This window comes from Bombus fervidus, chromosome 1, assembly GCF_041682495.2.
Source record: "Bombus fervidus isolate BK054 chromosome 1, iyBomFerv1, whole genome shotgun sequence".
NCBI lineage: Eukaryota > Metazoa > Arthropoda > Insecta > Hymenoptera > Apidae > Bombus > Bombus fervidus.
In genome coordinates, this window is record NC_091517.1 from 12,889,379 (window position 1) to 12,900,948 (window position 11,570).

General features: G+C 43.0%; 1 protein-coding gene across 2 annotated transcripts in view; it reads right to left on the reverse strand.

Annotated features, from left to right (window-relative positions):
• The window catches only part of LOC139986502 (protein groucho), a 154,412-nt gene extending 143,378 nt beyond the window's left edge, over positions 1-11,034 (reverse strand). For both annotated transcript variants that reach the window (XM_072001899.1, XM_072001890.1), the window contains exon 1: positions 10,109-11,034. In XM_072001899.1, the coding sequence (XP_071858000.1) occupies positions 10,109-10,171 (63 nt within the window). In that variant the 5' untranslated portion in view covers positions 10,172-11,034. The remainder of the gene's footprint in view (positions 1-10,108) is intronic.
• Positions 11,035-11,570: the final 536 nt, after the last annotated feature.

The window sequence follows — 11,570 nt, forward strand, 5'->3', positions numbered from 1 at the left end:
CATCATACTAATTTTAAATAAAAATTTAACAAAATTGCGACCATACTAGAATTCTTTAATCAACCTTCCACTTTGAGCATTAATATGATCCAAGGTTCGCGACTCACCGAACAGTTACAATTTAATTGATTGCTAAATAGTGGAGAGTGGGCAGAATCAATCTGAAGATGTATATAGAAATTACCAGATACTTACTACAACATGTGTGTTTACTAAAATATTAATATACAACGTGAACGATCGTCTTAAACGTATAATTAATGCTAACGGGAAGTACCACTAAATATTCCAAGGTTTATTAATATTCACTTGATAAATTGAAAAATGCAGAAGATTAATAATATTACGAATCCTGTTTTATAAATTTACTTTAGAACGTATGTTAGCAAGATATTAATTTCTTGAGAACCGAATCTTAATCGTGTACTCGTACAATGAAATTTAGATGTAAATGAGAAACGAAGAGAAACTCAAACATCGTGTAATTTCCGTATATAAATATTCGTATTTGTTTCAAACTTTTCCGATATGATCATGGTAGGCGCATTATCTTGTACATCATACATTATCCCTTCTATAACGCGTATAATATATTCAGAAAAGATATTTACAAGTATTCAAATACACATTTCCATGAATTACCATATGTTTTCCTATTCATGACAAACTGCCAGTTTTTCCAGCTCGAGTTTTCCTCGTCATTTTTCTACGATCACAAATGGTAAGATGATTGGTCGAAGACAATGGAACTGGCGTCGTTCGGTCGCGACCTCTTTTTATATATACTTTGTTCCTTTTGACATTGCCGGTGAAACCAACACTCAAGAGATCGTAAAATAGCTGTTAGACTATTTGTTCCATTGCCTTGAAATAACGATTGTTTCGAAAATTTAATCCGGTAACGTTTAACGGCGAACATTACAACTTACATAAGCAGACTCCTTGAAGTTAAAAGGCGTTATGTTTCTTTCAGGTGACTCCTTCCGCTATGGGAAATTCTCGATATACAATATTTATTTTACTTATAACGGGGCGCCAGAACAAATAAACTGGCAGAGATTCAAGGGGATAAGGACTCGAGATCTCGGTCAGGCACGACAAAGACATTTCCAACTCTGCACTTTAATTGCTGTGCCAATTGCACCTTAATGAATTATTGATCAAATAAACGATAAATGTGCAAATGTACCAACGATAAAAATACATAATAACTCTTATCGAGCAGTGTTATAGCGTTATAACGAGAATCAGATTTGAAGTGAATGTAGTTACCAAAAAAAATTGTTCGTAACATGATTCAACGTCAATAAGGTATCCGCAAAGAAAACATTCCCAAAAACCGCAAAAACATCCAGCTACATTGCAAACTATATACGAGCTACGCTCAGCCACGAGAATACCTATAGGATTGTTTTTATGATCTCGTTCGTGTGCATATCTGGATAGACTCGTAACAGAAGTAACAGAACAACAATACGAATGTTGTCCAGCGAGTTTCAGGCCAGCCAGTGTCACTGTCCTGCGCCTAAAAGAAACTGATTAGTATCCGTGTGCGCTAGTCGAACGCAAATATTTGGACGTTTCTCTTTTCCTTCGTTCCTCGGCCGTCTGTAGACGGTATCCATGACGACGTGGCCTAAGAGATACGTCAGAGTGAACGACGACCAGGAACAGAAGGAGATGGAGAAGGAGCGTGCACCAGGCCCGACGAACGTCCGACAAATATTTGCATAGCGTGGTGGGTTTGCGGAAAACCAGTGTGCCGCCGACCGGATAGACGTATTCGGAAAGAATATCCCTGTGTAGACGCGTATATACACGGTGATCCAGAAAGAACGGCTCGAGTAATTTTGAGATACACAGTAATTGTAAAATCGAGAAAAAGGCTTATAGCCGCGTCAACGAGAGATTGAAAATTAATTAACTAAAATATTCCAAATCATTTTTACAAATAAGTTTTACTTTTACTGTATTTTGAGTTGGTTTTGAGACGTTGTTTTGAGTTGACACGATTGTCTTAGCTAGGTTATGTATACGGTATCGCTTTTATGTAGAACCCGTACTAAAAGATCAGAAAATTATGGGAAATATTTTGTAATAATTTAAGTTAAACGCATACGTAGAGTTTTACGATACAGAGACAGATAATTATTTGTCAGCGTATACGTATAGCATTTTTAAGTAATGAAAATCGAATCCGCAATGAAAAATGAATTTAAATATAAGGACGTAAAACAATTTTATAAAGTTATGAAAGAAGCTTTAAATAAATACCTATGCTATTTTACTTTACTTTATCTCTTTCAAAGTTAATTTTTGAATTTCTATGCTAATTCAACATTTTCACTTCAAGCTAAATTGCTTCGCCCTTTTTTTCCAGATCACCCTATGTATGTATATAAGTGAACGAGCAGTGGTTGAAAATTCACGAGAGTGTCGTTCGAGGATATCACTAGAAAAACGTTCAGACCGTTTTCGTGACTGGACGCTATTCGTGGTCTTGAAATGCGGTGCAAGGAAGAAAATCCCTAGAGTATTTCGTTTTAGGTTCTTCGCAGAATCATCGACCATAAAAAGATTTTCACCTGTAGAGAGTTATAGGTGTTATGGGCAAAATCCTGTCAGTGCCACGTTTTAACTACCAACACAAGCTGTTTTCTCTTTACTTTTATGTTATGAGTTTAGTCTATGGGTAGAGTTGGCCATATTAGTTTACAAATATTAGAGTATGTTGAATGGTTTACAGAGAGGAAGTTAATTTTAGAGTACATAATTGGTGTCGAAATAAGATCCTTTTTTTTTTAAGTATACTTTAATGCATTATGAGAACAATTTCGGGCAATGAGAGGAAATAGACTGACCTAATGCCACGCTAATCTTGGGATAATGAAACATAGTAATACAGCGATAAATGTGAATAAAGTAATATTCATAAGATATAAATACACGGATGGATAAAAAGTGAAAGATACTTGAATAATTTAATATTGCAAAATTTATCTCGAGAAAATGTCCACTCGATCAATCAGAAGAAATACACAACCTAAATACAGCTAAATCTTTCCGGTCAATGGAAATTGCATTCACAATATCGATAATTCCTAAAATGATAGATGTGTTTTCAAATCTCTAAGAAGAATTGTAAAACATTATCGATAAATTAACCACTGCTTCCGTTTCGAATAACGACTGGCAAATCTAATATGTCGTGTGATAGAAGTCAAAATCACCATTCTGTACTAAAAAAAAAAAAAAAAAAATAGTAAATTTATCGCCATTGTTCAGAATAGCAGTATCTCATAAATGGTTCGCTTTAAACTTGTATTATTCAGCACTTTGAATTCAGTCTGAAGCGTGTCATGAAACCATAATAGTGATTTTAAAATCCTCGCGATTATTAATCAGAAAAATTCCATTTAGTTCCTCTAATGAATTTGCCAATAGTTGTATAACATTTTACATTCTCATCCATTTATATCAGATGTATTACCCATCAAAACAGATGAAAATATCGGGAATATAAAAATCAGAATATCTAAATAAAATCATAAGAATTTCAACCTGGAATCTTTCTCCTCCAAATATACAATTTTATTAAAAATATTGGAGATATCTGATATAACAAACGGTTGTATAATATAATACAGATCAATATCAATATTTGACAAATTTTTCAAAACCTGAAAACACCTGTACGATCAATTTTCCCTATGGAATGTAATCAATATATTTGCCCATGAAGCATAGAATTCAGCAAATACAACGTTCAGCAACACGATCACTTATACCTCTATTTAATTTGACCAATTTCATGTCTGATCTTGCAGTCTAATAAATACTACAGAAAAAGTATAGCCTACAATCGAGCCTGGTGAATGAGTCACCAAAGCCAATCACCTATTCGAACTCCTTTAGAACCACGTTCCCGAATCGTTCATGAAGGCCGTGGCATTTTTCGTGGCATCGATGCCGGTGCAGGATAATAACCCCCCGCGGTGAGAAATTACAGAGTCCCAAAGCGCCAGGATTAAAGGACGAAAAAGTGTACGGGAGAGCGGTGCGCGATCGTGGATATGCGATCGATATTACAGATCTGTGCGTGCCGCCAGCAGCGATAAGTAATACTATATAGCCGATTGTATGGACTTGCGGAGAGAGAAAGAGAGGCCCGCGAGCAATTTTACGCGGGGTAGAAAGGTGCGGGGAGGGTAGAGGCGAGGAGAGAAATGTCTGCAGTCACGGAAGAGGAGTCATGGAAACGCGAAACGCTCCGGTGTGCGGCAGCGTGATGTAGCAGAGCCAGGGAGCAGCGTACGCAGGCTCAAAGAGGGGGGAACACGACAAACTGCCAAGCCTAATGCCAATTAGTGCCATTCTCCTGTACGAGCAAGTCCGAGGGGACTTGAAGAGGCTTCCTCGGACTTTCTTTTTCCCCCTATCCACCTTCCAGCGAGGTTTACAAAGCGGTTAGGCGTATTTATCGCGCTGTATACATGCAAAACGTGTACACACGTGAACGTTCGCGTGGTGACTATATGTATATTCATGCGCATGTGTATAGCTACGCCACGGTATCCGTCGCTCCTTGCCAAGTGCCTGCACGCATTATTCGTGGCGAACGTGCACGAAATACTTATGCACTCGCACATTTCTCTCGAAATACACATATACACGCGGCCTTCGTCAGTGACATATACGTGTGTCTATGGATATAGGTACACGCATACATTCGAGCATAGGCAAGTATGCGCACAACGTTTTTTCCCTTTTTTCCTCGAGGATAGTTCGATTTATAAAGCCGTGACTAACGAGCCGTGAAAATCGCGAGCGGTCCTCCGTATCGAATGCGCGATGCCCCCCCTACCCCGGACGTGTTCCCTTCGCTCTCTACATTCTTTTTTGTCAGCCACAGGGGAAGAAGTTATTAGTGACGCGAATCCGGTTAATTGCACGTGTAATCTATCACAAGACCGATTATCGCAGCCATAGATGTTATGAATAATTAAGGCTGAGCTGAAAAGACGTTGCGTGCAACGATGATAAAGCGTTGATGGGTGTAAACACGATTCGAGGAATCGTTAGCCATTACCGGAGGAACGATGGAGAAATTCGTAGTCTCGATCGAAACGCTTGCTTAACGAGTGTTCGAACTGTGCTATTTGAAAGGAATCGCCACTTTGCCAGCCACTTCATCGCGAGGTTAATACTAGAAGCGATTCAGCTTCAGAGACGGAAGATTAAGCGGTGAGGAAACGATCGAGGAATATATACTGGCACGAGATTGCCCGGACCACGTACGAAACGGTAGAACTCTCCTTTCGAAGGAGTTAAAAGGAGAAGTGAAAGATGGTGGAGGTAATTCGAGAGTTATTTAAACGAGCACCGAACAGAGAAGAGGGGTCCTGGTGGAAGCGGAGTTCCATTCCACTTGAAAACGCATGCAGACGTAAACACAATCGCTCCGGCACAATGGATTATGTTCCGAACACTCAAGGAACCCTTGTAGCTCGGTTGAAACGGGCAGTGTCTGAGAAAGCTCGACGAGGATAGAACGAACCCCCAGCTTTACCAGTTCACCAGGGCTATCTATAGAGGGCACGGCCGAAAGATAAATAATTGCCTGAAAAGCGTTGCCGGAAGACAAACAGACGGGGCACGAATGTCTCACCGAAACGCGAAAGAAAAGATCCAACCCTTCTCGTGCGTGTAAGCCATCACTACTGTCATAATGCAAACAAATTTACTCGATGGGAAATATTTATTGACCACGAGATACGACGAGCGTTTACATATTTCCATCTGCCCGCAACGGTATGAGCATTTTGAAATCGCGAGCACTTCGGTCTGCCAGCAAAGCCGGAAGTGTATACTCTCCACGGTACGTTGTTATCATCGATTCGACTCGGTTGAAGATTTTCATCGCATGTTTCGCAAACTATCGAACGACGGCAAGAAATTTCTATCCCTCGTTACCTTTCCAATTTATAAGACATTTTTCATGGGTTCGTAAATTATAAAACATCGATGTGAGCGGAGGATTCGAATGGTTCTGAAACGGACGAGCGCACGAGAACGATTGTAAAGCAATAAAGAAGAAACGAGCTTTTGCTGTGGGATTTCTCGAGTAGGATGTTCCTTGTTGAAACAGAAGACAGAACTGGAGGGGTGGCAAAGTAACCACGAGGGTCCATAGGTAAAGCACTCTATACAGCTCTTCTCTTCTCCTTTGCGCTCCCAGCGGACCAATTTACGGCACCCTGAGGACTCGGGTATTACGCTTCACGCTCGGGGGTTCGTTTCTGGCCATTGTTGCGCCAGTCAGGGGGATTATTTCGGCAGAGACGAGGGATGCTTTCCCAGTTGCAGTTGTTCGTCTCTTTCGCTCGGCTACCCTCGGATTATACGTCCCCCTTCCCAAGCACCTGCAACCAAGCTAAGCTAAACTGTCTCGTCCGATCTACCTTTTTTTTTCGGAAGTGAGGAAGTAAAGATATAAAAAGAAGCACGAGAGAAGATCCACGGCTATCTTCGCTGATTAATTCGCCTCCGATATCGGAAAGAAAACCATTTAACGTAATAAGCTACTTCAGCCAGAGTTCAGATCTCTGTATTCCCTCTGCCCCCGGGTACGGTCGACTATCGAGAGACCCATTAAAAACTCTTACAAATAGCAATTATAAACGGGAAGCCGGCGATAAAGGGCGTTCGTCCATTTAATTATCTCAGCCTTATTGAAGAGAAAACTAGGCGAGCGTGCACGAGCAAATCAAATCGTTTTATCGGTATCCGTTCCATGAACCTTAACAGTACGATTCCCGTATCGACGAAGAATCGTCTTTTTACGTTCTCTGAAAGTTCTTATCGGAAACGAGCCGTCTGCGTTATTCTTCTTCCACTTCTTCCTCTTCCCTTCTTCTTTTCTTTTTTCACCCTTTGTTTTACTGCACTTCGATACGCTCTCCCCTCTGCCCGATACAACGTTCCCTTTTTATCGACAAGATTTTTACGGTCGTACTAACGCGGTCTCGTGTAGAATAACACGAGAGCGGGCAGCGTAAGTGAATCTCGGGGGCGCCAGTTCAGAGAGTAATGGAACAGACAATATGTCGCGTCACATAGGCGAGAGCCGGAGGGGAAAGAAATACGCGCCCCAGGTGCCGAATAAACGTTATAGGAGAATACAATTTGGCTATACTCCATCGAACCTAGTCAGACACGCTGCTCTTTCGTCGATACAGTAGGTCGCGCGAAACGATTTTTTCCGGTCGTCGCGTTTGTTCAACGTGGGTAATTGTATCAACGAGCAAACGCACAGAGGTATATCGAGTCAACGATAGGATCGAACCACTCTGTGTGCATGCGTGAAAAATGACTGATGAAGTAAAACGAGAAGAAAAAAGAGGAAATAAACAAATACATGGTGAAAGGAGATATAAACGTAAAGCAATAACGCGGCAGCGATGGAACGAGGCAGAAATTAAAACAATCGCTTCCTCCCCTGCTATTCCTCTCTTTCCCCACCGGTGAACAAGAAGCAGCAGCGTGTAATTACTGCGAACGGGAGCACGAGATCGCGATTCCACTCGGTCAGGAAACATATAATGGGAGTATAATGCGTGAAATTTACCGGGCGCATCAGCATAATGGACGACGTGACGCTCAAGATATCACTGTGATTCCATATTTCCGTGCCGACAGCGCAACTCGATTCGCCTCGGCTCGCATGTCCCGGCACGGCGTGCCTCCAACAACGCATTACCATGTGCAGCGTGGCGTCGAACGGCTTCGAAGCTTAAAATCGCCCCGATTATCGTTCCACGCTGCTTACAAAACGTCCCCCTCCCCCCTGCCATTTACCTGGTCAAATGTCTTTGTTTGGTCCGCGAAATTCGATCGTATAGTTTGCACGTATTTTATTAGATCGATATTATATTATAGACAGCGAAAAAACGAGAGATAAAATCAAAACAAATAATAAAAGAAATGAAAAAAATAAAAAAGATAGACGTATGATATATTCGATTTCATCGAGTTTACAAAAGTTTTTTCATCTGTACGCGCACCGAACCGCGTTTACACAAGCGTCGAGGCAAACGGGCCGATTAAACGCATCAATATTTACCGAATCAGGGCCCGTCGCGAGTGCATATCACGGTTTACAGAAGGTTATGTTCGTCTAATACCGTGTATGCACTACTATTTCGTCACCGACGTACGGCTGCCCCTTATCCCGTACGTAAAAGAGCGAAGCAACTATATCTTTCATCCTTATTCCTCGCCAACGTCTGTCCCTTTTTGCTTCTTCACGGCACTCGACACAGAGCCACCTTTTTTCCACAACATTGTCACCGCCTTTCGAGGGACATCCTCGACTCTTTTGCCAGTACTGTTTTTTACCTCCCTCCGATCTTCTTTTTTTCTTTGTTCGTTCCCGTTTCATTTCCCGTCTTTCTCTATTCGATGCGTTTCTCGCTCTCTTCCCCCCCCCCCCCGCTGTTCACCACGTGCTACAATATCGCCGGGCCGCATCCGGTGTAACGCCTGTTATTAGGGATGGGCCAGATGAAGCTTTCATTATTCTATCCGAGGGGTCCCTTTCCATCCGACAACACACCGTTATAATACAAAGTAATGGCTGATTTTTTTTGCTTTCGCCTCTAATTATTATGATTATCGGTGCCGGGGCAAATATAATGGCAACGGTGAATGATGTAATTTTTTCCTGGCAAACGTACAATGTTACGTCCCCGCGTCACCCTAAACGTGAAAATATTGCGTCTACTAGCGTTAATGCGCACGGTCGCACGTTTAATCGCATACAACGACATTTCCGCGCTTCTATCGCCGCGCTGGAATAAATGCGATAAACATATCACACGCCGGTACATTCAACGCGCTTACATAAAGTCACGCTATTCCGTTTTTCATTCCTCGACCGTTTATAATATCCTGTTCATCGACCAGCAAGAATTTCACCGACTAAACTTGCCGTGAAACTATGCTTCCACGGTCTACACGTACATACGCGAGCACAATCTCGTCCGATCTTGTACATCGTTATGGTTATGTACTACGACCGAGACGGTTTAATCGTGGCAGCTATTATAAGCCGAACACGAAATCCATAGAGAGGAGACACGCGAAGAAAAAGGAGTTTCGCATAACTGATTCATGGATCTCCGATTCACGGATCAATAGACTCTCCCCCCTTGCGACGCGATGCGGCGAGACGAAATGGCTTTTACACGGTCCACGGTTAACATCGAATTCGTGACGGGATTTCTGGCCGCGCGCGCAAACACGCTCTCGCCGCGGTCCGATATCTCGAAATCTCGAAACGAGGAGGCAGAGTTACACGTATGTACGCGCGCGATACAGTATATACATTCCCCAAAGGCACGTGTATCCGACACGTACATAACCTATATGGGTAACGTACGCGCGAACCATGATAAATGTGTGCACCGCGACGCACGTGACCGTATCAGTGGCAGCGAACTGAGACGCACGAAGAAACCGCGCACGGATCGGTATTATTATCGCGTGTTCGACCAACGCGGATCAGCCGCCGTTTCTATTTCGATCGAGAGAATGTTTTGACGTGACCACGCCGCTCCCTAGTACACGAGTGTAACAACGACCGCGATCCCGTTCCATAATCGGCTGGCATGCGTTCGCAAAAATTTCAACGCGAGAGAATTCGTAATCCGATCGACGACCGATCGTCGAAAGGCGTTACACTGGTTTCTACGCCACTGAACGTGATCGGAATCGCGCGCAGTACGCGCAGCACAGTACACGTGAAACTCGAACCAAGTGGCTAAGCTGTGCGCGGGTTCCCCTTACGAGGTACAAATCGTTTAAACTGCGTAACAAAGGCGTAACGCGACGAGAATTAAGCCTTCGAAAGGTTTCTCTGAATTTTGATACATAAGGAAATAAACTATGATAATTTAATCTGTTATTCCGTTAACAGAATATTGTCGTGTAAAACGGTAACAAAAGACAATGGAAATACGTATATACAAATTATTTCAGGGACGTATCTACTTAAATAAACAGAAGAAAATGAAGGGCGTAGAATCGATGAAACAATTGGTTTACTCACCGGATGTCTAGCAGCAGCGGCGGCAGCCACAGCAGCAGCGTTGATTCCAGCACTGGGATACATGTTTTTTCTATGGTTTCGAACTAATACAAAATATAAACACCTTTATATGTGTTTCTAAAGTACGTGAACGATATGCTTCATATCACGTAACACATTAACAGCGATAAATAACAGCAACAGTAGTAAACAAAAACACATTCAAATCGCCCGCGTGGGCTACGAGGACAAACGAACCTTAGCACGGTTCTGCCTGCGTTTCTGTCGACGACGCGTTACTTTCAAGGTCCCCGCCTCGAATGCACAATGATGATCCATCGGTGTGTTTCCGCACTACCGCATTCTCATAGATAACATGTAACTTCACCTTTCCGAACGACAACTACTCTACTGTCACCACTTATTTCGACCCGCCTTCCACGTTCATCGAGGTTAAACGTGACGCCGACGCCACGAAGAATCCCGTTGGGCACGGAGAGCGTGGCGTGCCCTTTATCCGGTCGGTAAAACAGGGCGAGAACCGCGATAAGAATACGCCGAGTAAAGCTTCCTTTTCTTTCGGATTAAACGAAAGAAGAAAAACTGCTTCTCCTTCCTTTGGTATTCACGGCTTCACTTCCTCAATATTGGAACACCATCACACAGAGACACTACACTTTGCTTGTTTACGACTGAAACAGTGGCCCGCCGCCACACTTTGAGGTTAAGTTTACTAACACTAGCACGCACACGTCTATTCCGTTACTGCGCGAGAAAATTCCTCTAGTACCGATACAACAGCGCGTGCTGGAATTAAAAAGCCGGGAAGCGCACCGATCGGACGAAACCGGCGGACGCAACGTGAAAGCGAAACACGAAATGTTAAACGCACAGACGGACAACAAGAACAAACCTCTCTGTACAACGGCCTCGGAGCGACTGATGGACGAGCAAGTGGTGGGGATGGTATCCCCTCCAAAGCAATCTTTCCCTTCCCCCACTCTGATAGGCCGTTACTCCACAGTTAAACCCGCCAAGCACCCCCTCGAATGTCTCTCCTCGTTCTCGACGCTCGTATTAACCGGCGCGATAGCTCCTTCACAATTAAGTCGCGTTACGTAAGGGTCTCGAAAAGGCGAGCACGAAAATCACGGCTCGTTAAAACATCGGTACGTCCTTCTTCTCTCTCTCTCTCTCTCTCTTTCTCGCTCTTTCCCACTCTCATTTCTCGCTCTTTCTTGCTTTTTGCTTTCTGGCACTCTCTATTTCATAGCACCTGTCGTTCCTGTCGTATACTTAATCTGTTTTATCGACCAACGGCGAGGCACGAGGATATGTCTATCGTGATTTTGGCGCGCTGTTGACGCGATGAGTGACCCGGCCATAGCTTTAGGGCCGTTTTAGTTGACCGTAATTAATCGGTTTTCAAATGAACGGTTATATTCGCGTTAAGCATGGCGCAATCGAACAATATACATACATC